Source organism: Phoenix dactylifera, chromosome 3 (genome assembly GCF_009389715.1).
Source record: "Phoenix dactylifera cultivar Barhee BC4 chromosome 3, palm_55x_up_171113_PBpolish2nd_filt_p, whole genome shotgun sequence".
NCBI classification, from domain to species: Eukaryota; Viridiplantae; Streptophyta; class Magnoliopsida; order Arecales; family Arecaceae; genus Phoenix; species Phoenix dactylifera.
In genome coordinates, this window is record NC_052394.1 from 24,445,603 (window position 1) to 24,466,322 (window position 20,720).

Sequence of the window (20,720 nt, forward strand, 5' to 3'; positions counted from 1 at the left end):
GGCTCGAGTCCCACGTATGAGTACGTCACACCCGGCACCACCCCGGCTACTAGCGGTTCAAGAGCGGTCTTACACCACAAGTCCAAGCAGTGGCCAAAGTAGTGAGCTCCGGTCCACAATTTAATCGTCGCCGCAGCGATTCGAACTTGGGATCTTGTGGTTAGAATTGCTGTCCAGTACCACTAGGTTACCACCTTGGTGGCGTCGCATACTATTTCTACTAGCTATATGATGATAGAAGGATATATAAAAAGAGCAATGGACTGCACATCCCTGTTATGCCATATCCATAACCATAATCGTCGGTTTGGTATGCCACGACAGAGTTCTTCCGTCACGGATAAAATTTTAATTCAAAAATTTTGTATCAGGAATGTTGGATAACATAATTTTTTTTGGCACTTACTCGTACTCATGTGGTGAAGCTTATCGGTCTCTTTTGAAGCTCGTTTGGTTTGCAAATTTTTTTATTAATTTTTTTAAAAAAATTGATTTTTTTTAAAAATATTTTACCTACAAATTTTGATGTCTCAGCGAATGTTTTTTTTTTTTCCGTTAGTTGGTTCTTGCCAACCAAACGAATCGTCGGTAATTAAGGTTATCGAGTCTTCACATGGCATCCCGATGCTTGATGGAACGGAAGTGCGAGGGAATCTCGTAAAGAGAGCTGTTTATCAGCACCGATAAAATTGCCCCTGCACCAGACGGCGGCACCATCCGTACGGAAGATGCTGAGATCCACGTGGAGGCGAAGCGTAGCACACCCTGTCCGACACTGCACTGGGCCCCCCTCCCACCCACGGGCTTGGTGCCTAAAATTCAAAGTCACCGGGCGTTCTACTGGCTGGCAAAAGAAGAGGCGAGACGCGCACGCAGGGGAGCCGAGGAGCCGCGCCTTCTCCTGCGCGAAGAGGAGAGAGAGGAGGAGACGGGTTCCGGCTGAGAAATAGAGAGCGAGAGAGAGAGAGAGAGAGCACGATGTCCGGCGCCTTCGCCGATTCGTTCGGTACGGGCACGGACTCGCCCACCCGGCCCCCCGCCTCCACGACTCACCCCTTCGACGACGACGACAGCTATTTGGGCTACGACCCTCGCCTCCCCTCCCAGCGCTTCGACGCCTTCTCCCCCGACGACGACGCCGAAGACTCCCTCCTCAAGGACGACGCCGTCCCTCCGATCTTCGCTCCCCCATCCCCCTACGCGGACGACGGATCCTTCCCGCCCCCCTCCGCCATCCCGGAGACCCCGTCCCCGCCGCCGATCTACGCCGCCGCCGATCCTCAGGGATTCTCCCCGCTCTCGCTGGAGATTAACGGAAGGGCTTTCGGTGGGGCCTTCTCTGCCCCCGATGGGCCGATCCTGCCTCCGCCGGCGGAGATGGGGCCCGAAGAGGGCTCTATACTCCGAGAATGGAGACGGTGAGATTTTCCCCTTCTATCCTTCTCTATTCTCATCTGTTTTGTTGTTCGATTCTGTCGATCTGATATCGGTTCCGTGTGATCTGGTCCATCTCGAGTTTCTTTCTTCTGTTTCTTTTTTCTTCTCCTTCATATCGATGCCATTTGATTAGTACTAGCTGGCCAGCGGACCGGGCCTCTTTGCACTAGCCACATGTAATCGCCGCTAGTGTTTAATTATCATAGCTCTATCTATCTGGGACCTTCTTATGTGAGATCTGATTACGATCCTTAAAAAAATAAAGCAACGGAAAAGAACAAGTTGAATGAACACTTGAGGTTCATGCACCTGAATTTTTCGATCGAAGTGAAAACCAACGACTAAAAGTTTTTCTTAGCTCCACGAGCTGACCTTGGATAAGAACTTACTACCTCAAGGTAGAGGATCATCGCTAGTTTGCCCCGTTGACGGTTTGTGTTCTTCATGTGAGATGTTATATGGTATTTGCTCTCTATTGTTTTCTTGAGATATGGATGCCGGCAAAGATGGTAAGCCTCTGGCGTATACTATTTTCTCCTCTCTATAAGTTCTGCTTGATTTTTCCTCCATTTGGGACTGGAATTCTGTTTGTTATGTACTTGTAACCATGGCACTTTATCTTATATGTTAGAAATCTAGTTTGCCCCCATTGTCGGTGGGGAGAAAGTTTGGATGGTGGCCATGGTGCATAAACTTATAACCTCCTTATCACATTTGTTGACTGGCAGGCAAAATGCTTTACAAATTCAAGAAAAGGAAAGGAGGGAGAAAGAGTCGGTCAACCAGATCAGGGAGGAAGCTGAAGATTACAAAGCTGATTTCCTGAGGGGGAGAAAACTTAACTGTGAAACTAATAAAGCCAATAACAGGGAGAAGGAGAAGGTGAGTGGACCGAATGTTGTTAAATACTATTTCCACAAAATGCTGGAATCTGAAAACTGAACCAACAAATTCATGGCTCTTAGGGCACTCTTTTAGGTATCCTTTACCAAAGTTTTATGATATTGCATGAAAAAATTGTTCTTTTAAAATCCATCAGTTCTTGCATATCCTGATGCTTGTAGAATATTCTCAAATGATGGTTATTCAACAATTATGCACATAGAATTTGACCATAAATCGAAACATTGCTATTAAGACATACCATCCACTTGACCAGTTTGTTGGTTATTATCCTTTCTGGCAGCAATTTTTGTATATCTCCTTCCTGTTTTATTTTTCTGCAGCTATTGCATGTTAAGATTATCACCAACATATCCCTCTCTCCCTCTCATTGATTTCTTTCTGAATTACAAGTTTATCTTTGCAATTAAGTTGTCCAAGCCTAGTAGATTGATTTTGTTATTATTCACTTTCTGCAACAAAATGTCTGATACATGCATGTCACAGGCCCATGGAAATTAGAAATGTACATTTGCCCATGGAGAGAGTTAGAGGACGGTCAGCATGGTGGGCCTTAATTAAGAGCTCATCCCATTTATGCTTGTTTTAGATGCAATAAGTATTGATATTAATGCAGATGTAGATTCTCTCCGATTCATATTTATGTTGGCTTATGACATCAGGGAAAAATGTGACAATGGAATTTTGGGAATTCATGAGACTAAAGGAAGAGAGAAAATGGCTAAACAAGATAAAGAAATGTATTCAGCTTTAGTGGGGTTATAGCTAGAGTCAAAGATGTAGCTAGTGTTCAGGACAAAAGATTTGAAATACGTAGTTTTGCTGGCATAGCTAGACGTGCACAAAATGTCTCAAATAGGGATAGAGCAGGGTAAATGTTGTTCAGTTTTGCTGCAAGTTATGAGACTAGCAGTTAGAACTGAGACATTTTATTAAATTAATTCTGAGGCCATTGTAGTGGTAATGATTAGATAGAGGAAGTGGCATACGATTTGAGTTGGTTTGCATGTATGTGGTATAGACCAAAGACACGGCAAAACTATGTCTATAAGCTGGCAAGGCTAGTTCATTGTTAGGTTACAGTACTTAAGGTCCATATAAATTTAAAACCATGTTAATATGTTATTCCCAATCAGTCCTGTTTTAGAATTTTGACACTGTAAACTTGAACATTCTGCCCGTTGTTTTTCTGATGCATTTGTTGAATATCACTGGATGTTAGCTCTTTGTGGCCAATCAAGCAAAATTTCATGCTGAGGCGGACAAGAATTACTGGAAGACAATTGCAGAGCTTATTCCACGTGAGGTGCCAGCACTAGAGAAGAAAAAAGGAAAGAAAGAGGAGAAGAAACCATCAGTTCTTGTAATCCAGGGCCCAAAACCTGGGAAGCCTACCGATCTTTCAAGAATGCGCCAGATACTGCTGAAGCTTAAGCACTCCCCACCTCCACACATGAAACCTGTCCCTGCAGCAGCACCTACTATGCCTTCTAATGATGCTAAAACAGCTGTGGCCCCTTTGGCCACTCCTAAGGCTGCTGCTGTTGCTGCTCCTATTGAGGCTGTAGCTGTTGCTTGAGTCTGCTCATGATTGCTTGGTATGTCTTGGTGTACTTAGTAGAAAACCTTCTAAATTGCAGCCATGCTTGTTGGTTGTCCTCCCTTGACCATCCTAGGTAATACTGTTCTGTGCCATAGTTCGTCAAGTAGTCTTTATGTGGAAAAGGATTGCTCGTGTTGTAGTATGCTATTTTAATATCTATATAAAGCTTGGTCTGGTCTGGTTTTTGATATGATCAAGTGCAATGCAGCTCAAGAAACAGAGAACCGATTATAACCCGATGCTTTTAGACAAATCTTTGACTCTTATGCTGGAGAATTTCCTTAGATGCTCTCAGAATCTGCGAATAAATTTGCTCTGTAAGTAGATTCAGCGATCCTGAATCCCTCATTGATTTTTAATCTATATCTTTTTTTTATACATAATAATTTTAGTAGCTTTTGTTCCAGCCTGATGATGACGAAATCTTGCTCTCTAATTGCCACGGATTCTGTTTCACTCAGTCTTTTAATCCAAATAAAGCCCGCTGTTAATTGTAGGCATTATGGAATCCTAGAGTTTTGTCGCACGAGCATGCAGGTGGTAATGTGGTGTTATAGTCTTTCAATGGTTTGGTAACCGTCAACGATTTGGTTAATGCTAGATCAAATTGATTTCCGAATTAGGGGGACGGGGACGGAGGAAATTAAAGGGCTTGGTCAAGGCAACAGGTGCAGAGCAGCAAAGGGGTTGCTCGTTTTCTCTACATCCTGGATCCTGGGAAATGTTTGCGCGGGCTTTGCGTTGGATCATCTTCACGTCCCACGCAGCAAAAATGCTAGCAGGTCAGCTCAGACTGGTCTGCAGGTCAAATTTGCTAGCCTCGCACAGTTATTGATGACAATGGTGGGAGTACAACCTTCAGGAATGGGGGCGATGCTAATATCCTTCTCAACCCACGTGCTTTTGGAAACATGCTACCAACCTTCAAAGTAAATCAATCAATAAAAGCTCATCATCTGGCTACAGGCTCACCATACAACACTTCGGCCGTGATTGCCAACTATTTTCTAACAAATGTGAAACCTAAGCAAAGCTCTACGACCGAGAAGCGCGGGTGTGATTCACATGCGAAATGTGCAGTTTATTACTTTATGAACCAGTGTATATCTCCAAATTACTGGCGGTGGGCTCCGACCCTCGTATATATATTGCATTCCCAGAAGTTTTCTCGGCAAGTTCCTTGCGACTTTCTTGTGCTCTCTCTCTGCTCCTCTCAGGCCTCTTTCTATTTTTTGAGAGCCGTATTTGACTTAGGCATCGGAAGATCCTCTACCAAACACTCTCTGGTGGGTAGATTTTTTTATTTTTGCTGTTTCAGATTGGAGCCAGCGTTGGAGTGCCGATCGAAATCATTCCTCCGCTATCCAGCAGCGCCAACTCGTGGGTGCCCAACATCGGGATCATTGCCGACCAAGCACCATAAAGGTGTGCAACAATCCCATCTGATATTTCCTATCCAGACAACAAACGAGTGGGCTCCATTAAGTTGGCACTTGGTCAAGCTGGTTCCAAGGGGCAACACCGACTTCTTTTCAGCAATTATGTTTGCAAATTATGGGCGGCCAACATAGCAACAAGATAAGGTGTTAAAAAATAACAAATCCATCAGATGTACAACACGCAGAAAGCAGACTCGCCGTAGCACACGATATATGCTCAAGACTGCCATGCTTAATATATCGTGGAATTTTCCCTTTGCAGATATACATTAGCAAGTTATAACGGACAATGTTAACAACACTTTGTTTTTATTGTGTGAAAGAATCAGTGGAAAAAAGATGATATTTGGTCATTATCAGTGAATATGCACATGACCTGCCCAGAGAGATGGCACAGAAGCCGATAGCAAGTGCCCTGCAATGCCTCGTTAGCTACAGATATCAAAATGTTCTCAGATGCTAACCCAAGTGGGGAAGTATCTGACTCTCCGCCGCAGATCTCTCATCTAGGCTGCAACTCAATCACGCTCATGGCAGCGCTTGTGGAAGTGATTGCTGAAGATCCCTTGGCCAACTGGCCGCCTCTTTGCCTCCAAATCCCCCCTGAACTTCCACTAGGATTTCCAGGAGTCTGACCTCTGTCTTTAACCACGCCTGGCTGAATTAGATTTCTAACATCAAGACTGACCTCATCTGACAGCATTTCTACAACCCGTTTCATGGAGGGCCTCTGGTTCGACGTTGCTTGGGTGCAAAACAATGCTACCTTGATGAAGCGCAAGACCTCCTCCTCTGGATACCCCACCAGTTCCGGATCCACAATATCCAACAGCCTATCTTCATCTCGCAGCTTCCATGTCTGCAAAGCGCAAACACACTCAATACATTCCACATGCATCAGAGTGATGAACCAACCACAGCCAGTGAAAACAATGCATGAAAAGAATCGCTTAGATAAAACACCTGCTAAATACCAGAGCAAATTTTCTTACAGTTAACTGAATCCTTCACCGCCGATTCTCCCATGGAAACCCATGTCTACTGTTAGCAGGTAGTCCCTATCTCACCTGCCCTCCTGATGCTAAGAAAAGCTTCATTCAAAGGCCTCCTAAGATCTCTACTGCGCAAGTCAGCCGATACCACTCTCTCTTTCCTTAACCGATTTAGCCTAAATTGTCGCTAACTCCTATGCTTCTAATATACAAAATAAAATAAAGAAAAATGCCTATATTTCAAAAAAGGATAACTCCATTGAAAACCAAACGAGCTTTAACTGTACTACGTGGAAGGAGCTAAGAGGATTACCCACTCCAGAAGAGTATGCATATCAAGTTCCCATATCGACTTGCTGCCACACCTACCACTGATTATCTCGAGTACAAGCACTCCAAAACTGTAGATGTCTGCTTTCTTGGTTAGTTGCCCCAGTAAGGCATATTCTGGAGCCAGGTAACCCCTGTAGATTCCATTTAAATGCAGGATCAGACAGAATCCTTGGAATGTTTACATCTGCAGGTGATTTCAAGACCTCATTCCAAATGTCACACCATGGGTTCAAAGTTTAAGTTTCAAATCTATAAGCTCATCAAATGAAACCACCATGATCAGACAAACAGATCCTAAATGCACAAACAACTTGCAAGATGAGCATTAAGATTCAGGCAATGCTTATCAAACAATTTCATGAAGATGAGTTATATATGTTACACCTTGGGTTCATAGTTTAAGCTTGAGATCTATAAGCTAATCAAATGAAGCCAGTATGATTGGAGAAACAGATCTCGAATGTGCAAACAGCTTGCAAGATGCATATCAAGCTACAGGTAATGTTAACTGTCGCACTGAAAGGAATCAATGCACCTAAATTCCTACCAAAATCTAGTAAATAAACTACTAAGTACCTATCCCCAAAATTAAACAAAAAAGGGTCAAGATAACACTTACATAGTTCCTGCCACACGTGTGCTAATGTGAGTGACATTGTCAGGAAAAAGCTTAGCTAGACCAAAGTCTCCAATTTTTGGGGCTAGGTCTTTGTCAAGTAAAACATTACTAGCCTTGATATCTCGATGGACAATATGTGGCTCGGCTTCCTCATGGAGAAATGCAAGACCCTGAGCTGTACCCGCACAAATAGCAGCTCTTTTGGGCCAATCCAAAGCAATCCGCTTATTCGCTGGACCTGACATTCCAGATGGTTTATATGAGACTATGAGTCACATGTTCCCGAAGATTATGAATCGAACTGTTCAAAATGATGATTTCACTACTTAATTACCAAGTAGAGCATTTGCTAGACTATTGTTCTCCAGATACTCATAAACCAAAATCCTGTTCCTGCCTTCAACACAACACCCCATCAGTTGAACAAGATTAGGATGCCTAATATTTGATACCATATCAATCTCAGTCAGAAACTCATTCGTTCCTTGCTTTGATTCAGCAGACAGTGTCTTTATTGCAACCTCTGTTTCATCCCTCAATGTTCCCTGCATATAGAATAACAACAACGGCTTAGCATATGACAAAGAACCATTGAACTGAAATCAGTTTGTTGAGTAGAAAACAAACCATCATCGCGAAATGATTGTTTGGCTACCCAAACTAGTAATAAACAGACGAATAAAATGATAAAGTAATCAACTACAACAGAACTCCAAAGTCTCACTTTATATACGACTCCAAACCCTCCACGACCTATTCTGTTTGTTGGATGAAAGTTCCGTGCTGCTGACTTCAACTCATTATAGGAAAAAAGCCGCACATTTTTTGGTGCCTGTGGTAAACCAACACCTGCACTTTCTTTCATGTTAAAAACATCTGAATTTTTCTGAAATATAAAAGAGGATCTAGAATAAAGAGAAAGTATAGGAATAAAAAATAAGAAGCATAATATGAGAACACAGAATATTTCCAAGACACAAACTTAACAAAGAAGAAAACATCATATAATAGCAGAATGCCCCAAAACTAGAGGGGCTTAACGTGTTGAAGGACTGTTTACTGGAATATTTAGTCTGCTGTCCTGCTCTCTGCCTCCCTTCACTCTATCATGAACTCATGGCCCTCCCACTCCTTACTCCAAGGAGAGCCACCCCCAACCCTGATGTTTCTAATCATATGGAGATGAAAGTAGAAATACAAGGAATAATTCCAGAATCCAATTTTAGAATGGTGAATGACATCTCTTGCAAATCTTTAGCATGCAATAAACCAATCATATAACTATTCTGTTTAACAAAACTGGAGGGATTCTACGAAGAGGACTACAGTACACAAGGAAAATTGTGCTGGTTGTGCTCCTAATCATCCCGCGAAGCAGGAAGCCCCAGAATTGTCACGATTCAACAGCTCAGATTGAGCATTACCCTCTAGAAGCGAAGATTACAAGACACCAACTTAAGTTTGTAAGTTTGGCATTGTTGGCCAGGGAAAGGCCCAAAAGATCACATTTCTTTTGATGCTTTCAAATATTTTTTCCAGTAGAAGAATTGAGTACTCAAAAAGACCTCATTTTATCTTTCAATCCTACAAGCAACTATTCTCAGGAGGATACTCCAGTTGTAATTACAGAACCTAAAAGGGAAAAAAATCAAAGAAAAGCCTGGATAGCACCTAACATTCAAACACCCTCATGATTCTTGGATCTTAAAAAGCCTTGAGGCTCAGAATTCCTCTCTATTTTACCAATAATCTCTCCCGTAAAAGTACAACAATTTCCTACCTCAAATATAGGAGTAGCAACATTGATCATGCATGAGCTTATATAAAGTTGATCTATGATATGTCAACATCTCACTAGTACCTGTAGGATTCTTCTGAACTATTTTGAGCTAAAACAATCTTAAATTTATAAGAAAGAAATTAAAATCCTGCAACCCAAATCTAAATGAACCAGGTACCTTCTTTTATTCTGTAGCCGCGACTAACCCTAACTCAACAAATTGAAAAATGAAACAAAGAAACCCCGGGAAATGAATGAGACACGGTCATGGGGCATCCGCTTATGAGTTATATGAATTTATGTTAATGATGGATCAGTTGCTCTGGGACTAATTCTTCGTATATGGGTTGACAATGCCATTTTTTTGGTGTGCATGGTAACAGATGTTTCATTTCATTTGTCTATGCGTCATATGCCTCTTGATTACCATTAATCTGTAAGAAACAATCGAACATATAGATAGGTAGGTTACAATTGTTAACCTAAACCCAAAAAAGAAAAAAAAAAGAATATATGCGAACATATCCCATCCAAGACAGCCTATCAGAGCCCTAGACTTGAAAGAATCCGAGACCCTGTACCGGTGTACTACATACAGCAAAGCTGGCGAGCTATCAGTCGAGCAACATCGAGGGTAGTGGATGATCTGGAATCGTACCTGAATCCGATGTTGTGCGATGACCACCATTCTTCCTTTTCCTTGATTGTGCTGCACCAAAGCAGCAGAACCTTCTTCCCATCCGATCAAGCCGACCTTTAATTCGCAGGCCGCTTTCGATCATGAACTGCTAAGCTGTTGAAAGACCAAAAAAAAAAGAGAAGAGAATTCGCTTTAGCCGAAGGTCGAGGGTCTTTGTCGCTTGGCATTTCTATACACTTCCGTTCGCTTGCCAGAAGCCACCGAAAATTATATCATGGGAAACCGGACAAATCAAGAATCGTGAAGAAGAATTTCCAGAGAAAAGGCATCAGATGGAACATGGGGAGGACATAGATGTCGACAAAGAAGGAAGCCGAGCTCTGTGTCTTATGAGCTTAAGTATGATGATGATGATGAAGCACATGAACCGAGCAACGGAAAAAAGAATTGCGAGGAAGGAAGCCAAACCTCTAATTTGGAGCTCGAGGGTGCAAGAGCTATCTGAAAATAGGGAAGCTCCCGCTCCCGCGGTCTCCGAGAAACGAGCGTATGGCCTGATCGACTCTGAACGCCTGTGCGTTTCTTCTTCTTCTTCTGATGATGATGATGATGATGATGATGATGGTGATGATTCGCGGTATTCTGGGTGGTGGCTGCTGGACCTGCGGATGGTGGGTGGCAAATTCCTCCCTTAATTTAATTAATCCGCGATCCTTCTTTCTTTCTTTCGATTCTCTTCTTCTGCTCTAATTGCATCCAAAACCCGAGAGGGCGAGGGATCCTGGGAAAGGAGAACAAGGCATGGAGAGAGAACGGGTGGGTGGGGGGAGACGAAGACTCGGTTGAGTTGGTTGGTGCGGTGCTCCTACACGAGATTTTTTTTAAAATTTTATTTGACAAGGAAAATGGCTCCCGCAAGATACGACAAGCGACGCCTCCTCCTTCCTTATCGCTTTCCAAAGTCGGCACTCCGGTCATGGGACAGGCCCCAGCTATCAGGCAACCCCTTAATGGGGTTAACGGCGGATATGCGACGTGGAATGTGGTGGGGCTCCTCCTCGCCTGTCTCTCTGCTCCTCTCCATTTCCTGTCCCGATTTCCCGTTCGGACCGGCGCGCCACCCTCACCCGGCGTCGAGGCTACCGAAAGCGACCTCACGGGTGTGAACGTCGTTAATATACCACCGAGATCCGTTTTTGTATCCGGATAAATATTTAATCTATATAAATATAAATATAAATATAGATGGCCAACCATCTTATTTTTGTCCAAAGATGGGCGCTCATAATTTTATTTTTTTTAAAAATAAATATCTATTTAACATACTATTAATTTAAATTTTAATTTATTTACTAATATTTTTTGATTATAGAGACATAAAATTTAATTATCCAAATTATATCTATGCCTCTCGTATGCAATTTGTATCCGTATCCGTTTAAAACAGATATGGATATGCATTTTTACATCTGACTAATATTCGTATCTATATTTGTTAAACAAAACAAATATGAATATGGATATACTAGTATGCAATCCCTATCCGATCTGATTTCAGCCATATAACTATAATTTAAAAATATATATATATAAAATGGGCCCCGATAAATTCGCACATTTGCTTGGTTCTTCCATATGTTCCTCTATTTGTTAGTTCAGCTCCGAAACTTTTTTTTTCTTTTTTATCGTTAATGTAGACGATTTACAACTCCTTTGAGTAAATACATCCACTACCATCAATTACAACTATATCCTTCCGAAATTGCTAGGGTAACGTAGATAGAGTCTCCCATAACATGGTGTTGCTACGATCGGCCACATAAAATACTACCCAATTAGCTGCATTATTGCCTTTCTTGTAGATATGGCTGGACACATATGAGGTACATAAGGCTGCAAATAAGTCGGGTTGACCTGTGACCTGACCCAATTAGACCAGATCCAACCCATTTTAAAAGGTTCATGGGGATGGGTTGGGTCCTAAAATTGGACCTATTCCATTTTCATAATCGAATCTGGATTTTCTAAATTCGGACCCCACCCAATCTGACCCAATCCATTTGAAATTTGGACAATTTTAGATTTTTCAATCCTACAACCCGACCCGATCAGACCCAACCCTGCTAAATCGTTTAGGCCCGCAGGCCACATGGGTGTAAGCCCATCCGCCTAGCTAGTGCTTAAGGCTCGGCTCAGAGTCTTAACTCTCTATTCCTAATCGCTGTTCTGAAGTTGACAGTGAGTAAAAATATGGAATAATATAATATTATCAAGCTTCGTGGTGGTCTCAAACTATGAGGTTGCATTTTTACATGAAGATATGTGGGTTAGGTAAAAAATTGGTGCTTGTTAGGAGTACGAATGCTTTCATTGACTACTTTTAGTTGGGATGGAATTAGAGAAAAAGAGAAAAAAATATGTATGAAAAATTTTATTTTCTTAAAAAGAAGAGGAAGCAACAGACGCAACAACATATAGGGCTCGTTTGGTTCGCAGGAAAACGAAGGGGGAAAGTGTGGTCAACGGGAAAGTAATGAAATGCCTCTTGTTTGGTTGGAGTTTTCAAAGGAGAGAGATGGAAAAGTTGTATTCCCATGGGAATATGATTCCCACATTTCATGGAAAAGTCTTTCCCATGAGAAACATGGGAAAGTTACTTTCCCATGAGGTGGGAATCACTCCTTTTTTATTTTTTCCCAAAAACACCCTTCAGCATTAAAGAAGCATTAAAGAGGCATTAAAGACCTAATTTTTATTAAGGGCATAATAGGAATTATACATAACTTTCCTAGGAAAGTGGATGGTCAACCAAACATAAGCACTTTGGAAATTAGTCACTTTCCCATGGTTAACCAAACATGTCAAAAGTACTTTCCTAGGTATCCTCTTCCTAGGAATCTGATTCCCAGGAATCATATTCCTAGGAGGAAAAATACTTCCCGCGAACCAAACGAGCCCATAGTGAAATTAGAGTTGCAGACCAAATCAACTTTAAAAAAAGACAGCAAACGTCACTTATACCAGACACAGGTGAAGATCCATAAGTTTATTTTGCCTATCTAGCAATGTAGACCCAACCTTTTAGTGTCATTGGGTCGAGTCTTTGTTTGGTATTAGGTTTAGTGGTAGTAGGGCTTTCGCAGGCATCTTGAGCCTCATGAGTCTTTGTTCTATACAATTTGCTCATTAGCTTAATAAACTAATAATGGATCAATAAATAACTAATAATATCTAAACTCAGTTTGTACCTGAACTCAGTCATGTCAGCTTGTGCTAATAATATCTCACGCATGTTCTACATATTAAATATGATAAATATTAACCCATTTTTAAACAAAACAAATAGTTATTCGTTATCTTTATACAACAACATTTGATTTCTATATCTCTATTAACCTTATTTTGGGGAAGTGGAGATTTCTTACATACTGTTATTTGTAGTACAAGCAAAGTCAATAGAATATTGGCTTATATTCTTATACGGACTTAAACCAGACCCGACCCGAACCTTACATGGATTTAAATTTTTTGGATTGGGACCGGATTATACATGGACCCGACCTAACCCGAATGACCCGTTGGATCAAAAATTGTAGCTGTGGATCCGACTCAATCCGATCTTCTATTGGGTTAGGTCTAGGTCCAACATTAAGACCCGAATAAGGAATTGGGTTGGGTCAGGGTTACTTATGACCCGGTCCAACCAAACCTATTTGCACCCCTAGAGGTGCAGTTTCACATGAGTTTCTGAACTTCTACCGGCAACGGAAGATTAGTGCTTAATGCTCGGTCCCTGCACCAATCTACAATATAACTGTTTTGACGCATTTCTATTTGAAATTTTTTTTTCTTTTCTAGAAGCAAAATTACAAGGTTATATCAAAACCATCTTAGGGGCAGGTTACGGAGAAGGCTTCATATCACCAAACCCAAACGAGTAAGATCAGTAAATAGACTCGGACCTTAGTCTTCACTTACCAAAATCGGCTATGATCTTGCTCATTTTAAACCACCGTAATATATCATGGATATATATATATATATATATATATATATATATATATATATATATATATATATATCATGGATATATATATATATATATATATATATATATATATATATATATATATATATATATATATATATATATATATATATATATATATATATATATATATATATATATATATATATATATCAGCACGTGTTGCTCATCTCACCATCTCTGAAGGATGAGGCCTTGGCACGGGTGTTCCCATCTTACATGATGACCCATATAATGACCATCATAACGCAAGGGTATTGAGCTGATCAGATTTGATGGAGCTCCAACCGGCTACAGCATGCATCTACACGAGACCTTATTTTTTCGCACAGCCAACAGCAGGTAATTCTACTTCTTTCGCATGGATCTGGAAGTTCGAAATGCCTAACAGAATCAAAACCTTCTGTTGGGAATGGATGTGGCTTAGAAACGCGTACACCGTTTCAATAACTTAAAGTAGCGGACGATTAGTCAGTAGGGTAGGTAAAGTGGTAACCGTGAAAAGGTCGCAGTTGGCTTTCAGCAGCGCGCATGCGTTTTATTCATTGCACCTTTGCTCAGCTATATTGGCGGCTTTTAAACGGTGTATGAGGCCTCGGGCTCCCTCCCATCTTCTTTGCCTGCGGCGGTCAACTTAATGACCGACGCATTGGTGAGAGATGAGGAAACGGGCTCCAGTGGGCAAGGAATGGAAGACTATTCCAGTCGATCAAGATAACTCCATCACAAACTAGTGAGGAACGCTCTTTATTTTCTTAATGACATATCCATCTATACAGCATCAGCAGAGACTACAACACATTCAAGGAACCAGGGCGGCCTACGCAAATATTTCTCCATCAACTCACCCACTTTAATACTCAGATGGCTACCCCCTCCCCCTGGTGTGTTATCAAGATCAATTTTGATGGATATGTTTTTACAACAGCAGCAGCAGCAGCAGAAACAAAACAACAACAAAGAAAAAAGGATGAGGAAACAACATACTCAGACTAGTGTAGTTCTCCATCCATATAATATGGGTTGGAACCATTTATATTTCTATACGAATCTTAGAACGAAAACATCGGAAGGTTTAACAGAAAGCAGGGAGACCTGCTCTCGAGTGAAACATAACTTGATATGAAAAAAGAAAAATAATGGTAAAATTACTCTTTAACCTTTCGGTCCATCACCTTTCTACTTCATTTTCCATCAAAAAGAACAGTTCCCTCTTCTTTTTTTTTTTTTTTTTTTTTTTTTTTGTTAACGGCGAACCTCTCTTCTTTTTCTTCACGGTGCTGATCCGATTTCTCTAAATCGCGGCTGTCAAAGTCAATACAGTGGCGCCGCTAATGCTGCAACTCTTTTTGACCTTCATACAGAATTTGCTTATTGCCATGCCTCCAGACTTGCGGAATCGTGCAATTATACAGACTCCCAACATTCCAACCTGTCCCCATCATCAGATGATGCTGTCTTGACTTCTGACTTCGGGGCCAGGAATATCCAAACGCCAACATTATCGGGCATCAGCTGGTCCTGATTCCAATCCGGCCAGCGGAGACCTTAATGACAAAGCCGGCCGCCGAACTCCTCAACCACGAGTCAGCGTTCGTATTGGATGACAGACCTAGCGGCAGTCGAAATAGAAAGGCAATTTGATCCAAAAGTTGTTTGAGTCTCGATAGATACGAAGACACCTGTTCTCTTCCCAGTTCCCACATGGAAACTCCACATATAATTAACCTATAAATAAACAGATGAAACGTACTTGCTGGCGTGCTAGATTAGAAACTAGAAAGCACATCCCGCTGTTTTTGAACAGCAGCGACAAGCATCGGTACGTCACTGAGAAACGAGTTTCTAGAAGCAGCCCCTATGCACAATACTATACGGTTCCTACTTTATACCACAGGGAGGAACAAGGTATAATCCAATAATATCTGCAAGAACCCGAACCTCATTCATGGATTGCATCACAAGTAGTTTCACATCCAAAGACCAAGAACACTACGAAAGGCTAACAAGATGCACATGGTTAGTGCATACTTTTGACAAGTAATCTTTCTTGTCAGGAGTGCATGTATAACCAAACAATTATTGGCAAACAACTTGCCCTTCTGTCTTTCTTGTTGGGAGTCCATGGCGAAAGTCAAAATGGACAAAAAGAAGGTCTCAGATGCACATTCTTTTATATTTCTGTCTTTATTACAGTAACAGGATCTCTGAAAAATACAATTTGTCTATCGCATAGTCATGACAACATGAATTGGTTGATGTAATAACTCTTCAGAAAATAGCTTGCTTGGAGAGCATCATCTCTTTCAAATAGACTTAACAGAGCTCAAATCAACTCGAGTGAACTTGAGAAGATCATCCACGAAAATGGCAACTTACCGTTTGTTTGGAGATAAAAGTGAGTCATGAACAACTCAGACGGCTCCTCACATCAAACCTGGTGTTATAATTAATTGATACACAATTATCTAATCCTGGCTATGACAAGTCCAGTGAGATCCCTACACAATATGAGAAAATAAATTTAAATAGAATATCAAAGTTCTATATGTCAAAAAAGATCAAAATGCAAAAAACAACAATTACTGAAACTCTTGATAAGCAGAACCTAGATGAACTCCCGACAGACCATCAAAAGATGTTCTATCTATGTGATCTCCTGCGATATTCTTCTTCTTCTTTCCTTACGCAATAACGGGAGGATGAATCTCTGTCAGGCTTCGGCCATCTGCCACTTCCTCGTCTGTATGGATCATCTTCTTGATTTGGTTCTAATTTGGACCTTTCAATGTGCTTCTCCCATCTTCGCAATCCAGTATCATCTTCCGATTTTCTTTCATCCCTTAGTCTCCCTCCAGATTTCTCACTTCCCCGTCTTTCCAGATTTTTCAGAGTCAAGTCACTTTGTTTTCGCTGGTCATAGCTGTACTCTTCAAAGGCATCTGATCTCAAAGAGTGGTGGCCATCTTTATCTCTTGATTTAGATTTCGACTCGCCCCCTATTACTCTACCCTGCTGAGTCTGGTCTGGGGCACCATGCAATAAATTCTTATGGCCCTTCGGATGATCCCCATACCTGTTGTGATCCCATCTCGAATTGCTCTCCTTGGGACCCCAAGCTGAGTCTGCGCATCTCTGAGATTTATAAGACAAACACATGTAAGCATCTCTGATGATCAAAAAAAAAAATTAACACAATCAGACTGAAAAAAGAAAAGGAAAAAAAATACACCCATTGCAGCTCAATATATTTCAATAATCCAGTGCCACATCCCCTTCAGGGTTAACTATGTAGTAACTAATATAAAAGTAGTATAACGAAGGAAACTAGTTACATTTTTCAGTAGTTATTGTTTGGCAGAAGACATTGGTAAGCAGCAAGGTTTCTAAAGGCGGAGATTTTGGCTCCCAATATGGGACCAATACCGATACAGACCAAGAATGGCTTATCTCAGCCATAACGATGCCTAGTAAGAATCCAAATTGGCGGAGATATCCTGAGATCTCAGTTTTCGTACGATACTGAGATACCAATAAATCCACCTATGGAACTGCTAAAGTATATTGTTATTATAAGTTTATCAAAGGATCTAATTAAGATAAAAATCCCAATCTCATGGGATCCCCTTTATCTGCGCTCTCCTTCTCCACCTTCTATTCCTAGTTCCTACTCCACCCATCTATCCACTACCATGGCTGCTCCACCAGTGATCATTAGCTCTCCACCACCTTCTTCCTTGCAAAGAAGATCTTCCACCATTTCCTCATATCCTTGTTTCCTCTTCTCCCTATCTCTCTCCAATTTACGTTTCCCCTTTTCCTGTCAGGACAAATCCCAGCATCCTACTCCACCACCTACTATTGCCCCAGCAACCACCATCTATGGCCCATCACCTATCACTTATGCACAAATCAGTGGCCATAATTAAATGTTTCAAATCATAAGCACTATATCACAAATTAAGAAAAGATTAAATCACATCATCCAATATATGAATCTCATATTGGCTGATATATTGGAATTTATTGGCTTGGATCAGCCAAAAGATAATAAGAGCTGATATTTTACTTATATCAGATCAGTCAGTGACGGACACCAATACAAACCAATATCTTCACCAAATCTCGGCCAAAACATTTGTAAGCAACAAAACAAACAGTAGAAAAATTAATCCAGTTCATTGATATCCTTGTTCAAACAGGTCTCCCAAATGTTGACACATGAACTAAGTAGACACATGGTCTGATCATTTAAACGTAACCTAGCCCTTAAAAATTGTGATTCCTAACCAGCATCCTAAATGCAATTGAGAAGGAAAAACAGAACCTGGGACACTTTGAATATATATCTAAGCAGTGAAGCATAAAATAATTACAAGAGAATGGTACTGGTATCAAAAAGTTCATTCCAAGTCACACTCATATATATGCATCTTAAGAACAAGCAAGGCATAAAGATGCGAAGACTCATCCAGCTAAGAAATTCAACTCGCCATATATATTTTAAACCAAATGCCACACAATGTCTGTGTGGGGTCAGGAAACTTAGTGCCAAACTACTTGGTTTCAATCCTGAAAGTTTTGAAGTACTTATAAGGCCAAGATGCACAAAATTATGCTATCAAGTGTAAATTGTTTGCACATGATTTACATTGCCTATCTCAAGTGGAACTTAAATACTTAGGCTGTTTCGTAGAATCAGCCATTTTATATTAATAATCTCATACAGCTAACCAAAAACTTGTAAAGATGTTACATGATTATATAATTTATACAAACACATACAGAACCATGCTATTATTCATTCAAGCTAGATAGTTTACCAATAGTAACATCATAGTGTCAGGCATCTTATAATGCCCAAGTAAACAGAAGAAAATCACTGAAATGCAAATTAATTCATTATAACAATGATACAGACATGCTAAAATTGGAACGAGCCATGACTATCTCATCAGATACCTGCTCATCATGAGAAAATTTGCATGAAGCTCCTCGGTTGCATTCACCCCTTTGGTAAGCATGACATACACCCCGTGCCTCCCTCTTTTGCTGCTCTTTCTCCTCATCTTCTTCCTCTTTTTTTTTGTAGCTACTGACATGATCAACCCTTACAATTCGACCAAGAATCTTGGCCCCATTTAAGTTATCTGCAAAAGAAGATTGATGTGAGATTGCTTTTAACCAATATAAACTGCAAGATATATCAAACAAGAGAACATATCAATAGCAGCAATAAATTCGGACAGACTTACCTACAGCAAGAATTGTACTCCTTTGATCTTCATATGCTAAGAAGGCAAAACCTTTGGATTTCCCAGTGCTCTTATCTCTAACAAGGTTAACATCAACAATCTCCCCATACCTGAAAGTTGCTCAAGAGCAAGCACATGAAGACCACAAATTATAAAAGCACTAAGAAAAGGCTAAGGCTTTTGACAAGAATCCAAGAAGGTAATCTAAAAATATGGCAAAAAGACCATGAATGTGGTGCAAAGGATCGGAATGAAACAAGTGGTGAAGACAATTTTAAAAGAGTCGAGCAACAAGAGCTTCAATCACAGCGACAATAGACCAGCAGAAAGAGCAATTCCCGGCAAGCAGTAGCAGCCAGGAGTTATGGACCGATAACAACGGTAGATGCTAGCGAACCATCATACCAAGACGATAAGTTCAGGCTTAGAAATAAATAATATTTTAGTTTCACATTCACATATTAGTTGGTGCGAGCTAATCTCAGAACCGAGCAAATCATAGCTCATCGAGGATGGCGAGTCCTGGATCTCATAAACCTACCCCAAAACACAGGACTTTTCTATTGTTCGGTGCGGGGGAAATATTCCTTCTTTGCGCTTCTAGTATAATAAATTTTATTGTTGCCGACTGACGAATGAATGCCTAATCCATCATGATGTTTTTATTCAGAACACAAAACTTACCTTGATTTCTAGATGTCCGACCAATCCTTGGTCTGGGAAAAAGGAATCAAGGAAGTTTAGAGTCACCTCGAGGATCGTATGATTAAAAAGAAGGAAGAAGGAAGATGGGCTCCTGTCCCGGCCACTATCTCGGCAGAGGAGACCCACGGCGCGGGGAATCGTGCTCCGCCGTTTTGCTTTGACATGGTGGTAAGGGAAAGGCTTATTCAAGAAGAGTGAAGCGAGAAGATGGGTGAATCGGCGGAGAGGACGTACTGGGCAAAGACGGCGAGGAGGTCGCCTTCGGTGAGGTCGTAGGGGATGCCGCCGACGAAGATGTAGGCAGAGTCCTTGTACCTGGCGTGCCACGATGCCTCCTCCGAGATCCCTAACGCCGCCTCCGTCGAATTTATCTTCTGCGTCCGCTTCACCAGCGTCAGAGGATTCATCTCGCTCTTCCTCTCTTTCCGTGGAGCGGGCGAGCGGCCGACCGACTGGGGAAGACGAGGTCGAGGAGGGATAGGAGAAGCCGGGGAAGAAGGCGGCCCAAGCCGAAAGAGGGTTTCCTTTTCTTTTTTTATTTGATTCTTTCCGAGCAAGCTTCGATCCTCAGCCGTTGAGATCCATCCAACGGCTCTTCTCTTCTGCGCGCACCCTTGCTAAGTGGCATGTTAATCTCTATGAAGAATTAGGAGACCATTACCATCCAAACTTTCCTCCCTTGTTGAAGAAACATAAATGCTTGCAAGCATTTTAATACTTCTTTTCCGAAGGCCTCTGATTTCATTCATTAATATGTATTATACATAATATGGTCAAGATGGGCAATCTTTTCGATCATTCCTGTAGGTCCCAATATGTAACTAGAAGAAAAATTCGGAGCAAAAAACAAAACGCAGCTTATCCTGCAATCTTTTCCATCTTCCTCGAGTCTCGTCAAAGCTCGATTTTGAACCCTACTCATTAGATTTTTTTTTCTTAATAATAGGGAAGGGAATAAAAAGAGGG

General features: G+C 41.2%; 3 protein-coding genes across 6 annotated transcripts; 1 reads left to right on the plus strand and 2 right to left on the minus strand.

The window, feature by feature from the left end:
- Positions 1 to 835: 835 nt before the first annotated feature.
- On the plus strand, positions 836 to 4,133 carry LOC103704028 (clathrin light chain 2). The gene is made up of 3 exons (XM_008787149.4): positions 836 to 1,418; positions 2,166 to 2,319; positions 3,563 to 4,133. Exons 1-3 carry the CDS (start codon positions 979 to 981, stop codon positions 3,917 to 3,919), a joined length of 951 nt encoding a protein of 316 aa, XP_008785371.1. The 5' UTR covers positions 836 to 978; the 3' UTR covers positions 3,920 to 4,133.
- A 1,465-nt stretch (positions 4,134 to 5,598) lies between these two features.
- Positions 5,599 to 10,623, minus strand: LOC103704027 (putative serine/threonine-protein kinase). 2 transcript variants are annotated; one of them, XM_008787148.4, is made up of 7 exons: positions 10,215 to 10,623; positions 9,765 to 9,899; positions 8,051 to 8,175; positions 7,661 to 7,871; positions 7,327 to 7,564; positions 6,688 to 6,838; positions 5,599 to 6,241 (listed from the first exon to the last, which is right to left on the minus strand). In XM_008787148.4, the coding sequence occupies exons 2-7, from the start codon at positions 9,886 to 9,888 to the stop codon at positions 5,885 to 5,887; spliced, it is 1,206 nt and encodes a 401-aa protein (XP_008785370.1). In that variant the 5' UTR covers positions 9,889 to 9,899; positions 10,215 to 10,623; the 3' UTR covers positions 5,599 to 5,884. The 2 variants fall into 2 exon arrangements, with proteins under 2 accessions (XP_008785370.1, XP_026659224.1); XM_026803423.2 differs by having other exon boundaries at positions 9,765 to 9,902.
- A 5,311-nt stretch (positions 10,624 to 15,934) lies between these two features.
- On the minus strand, positions 15,935 to 20,434 carry LOC103704026 (zinc finger CCCH domain-containing protein 25). 3 transcript variants are annotated; one of them, XR_005511279.1, is made up of 5 exons: positions 19,989 to 20,434; positions 19,050 to 19,159; positions 18,757 to 18,944; positions 16,381 to 16,929; positions 15,935 to 16,295 (listed from the first exon to the last, which is right to left on the minus strand). XR_005511279.1 is itself a non-coding variant. In XM_008787147.4 (5 exons), the coding sequence occupies exons 1-4, from the start codon at positions 20,159 to 20,161 to the stop codon at positions 16,438 to 16,440; spliced, it is 963 nt and encodes a 320-aa protein (XP_008785369.1). In that variant the 5' UTR covers positions 20,162 to 20,434; the 3' UTR covers positions 15,935 to 16,295; positions 16,403 to 16,437. The 3 variants fall into 3 exon arrangements, 2 of the variants coding, with proteins under 2 accessions (XP_008785369.1, XP_008785368.1); XM_008787147.4 differs by having other exon boundaries at positions 16,403 to 16,929; XM_008787146.4 differs by having other exon boundaries at positions 15,935 to 16,929.
- Positions 20,435 to 20,720: the final 286 nt, after the last annotated feature.

Bases quoted from the DNA above. Each gene is read 5' to 3' on its own strand.
- LOC103704028 (XM_008787149.4), top strand. From the start codon at position 979: ATGTCCGGCGCCTTCGCCGATTCGTTCGGTACGGGCACGGACTCGCCC. The intron at 1,419-2,165 runs GTGAGATTTTCC...GTTGACTGGCAG, and splicing joins ATACTCCGAGAATGGAGACG to GCAAAATGCTTTACAAATTC. The intron at 2,320-3,562 runs GTGAGTGGACCG...ACTGGATGTTAG, and splicing joins ATAACAGGGAGAAGGAGAAG to CTCTTTGTGGCCAATCAAGC.
- LOC103704027 (XM_008787148.4), bottom strand. From the start codon at position 9,888: ATGATCGAAAGCGGCCTGCGAATTAAAGGTCGGCTTGATCGGATGGGA. The intron at 8,176-9,764 runs GTACGATTCCAG...AAGAAAGTGCAG, and splicing joins TCGCACAACATCGGATTCAG to GTGTTGGTTTACCACAGGCA. The intron at 6,242-6,687 runs GTAATCCTCTTA...TGCGCTTTGCAG, and splicing joins TGCATACTCTTCTGGAGTGG to ACATGGAAGCTGCGAGATGA.
- LOC103704026 (XM_008787147.4), bottom strand. From the start codon at position 20,161: ATGAATCCTCTGACGCTGGTGAAGCGGACGCAGAAGATAAATTCGACG. The intron at 18,945-19,049 runs GTAAGTCTGTCC...CTTCTTTTGCAG, and splicing joins GAGTACAATTCTTGCTGTAG to ATAACTTAAATGGGGCCAAG. The intron at 16,930-18,756 runs GTATCTGATGAG...TATAAATCTCAG, and splicing joins AATTTTCTCATGATGAGCAG to AGATGCGCAGACTCAGCTTG.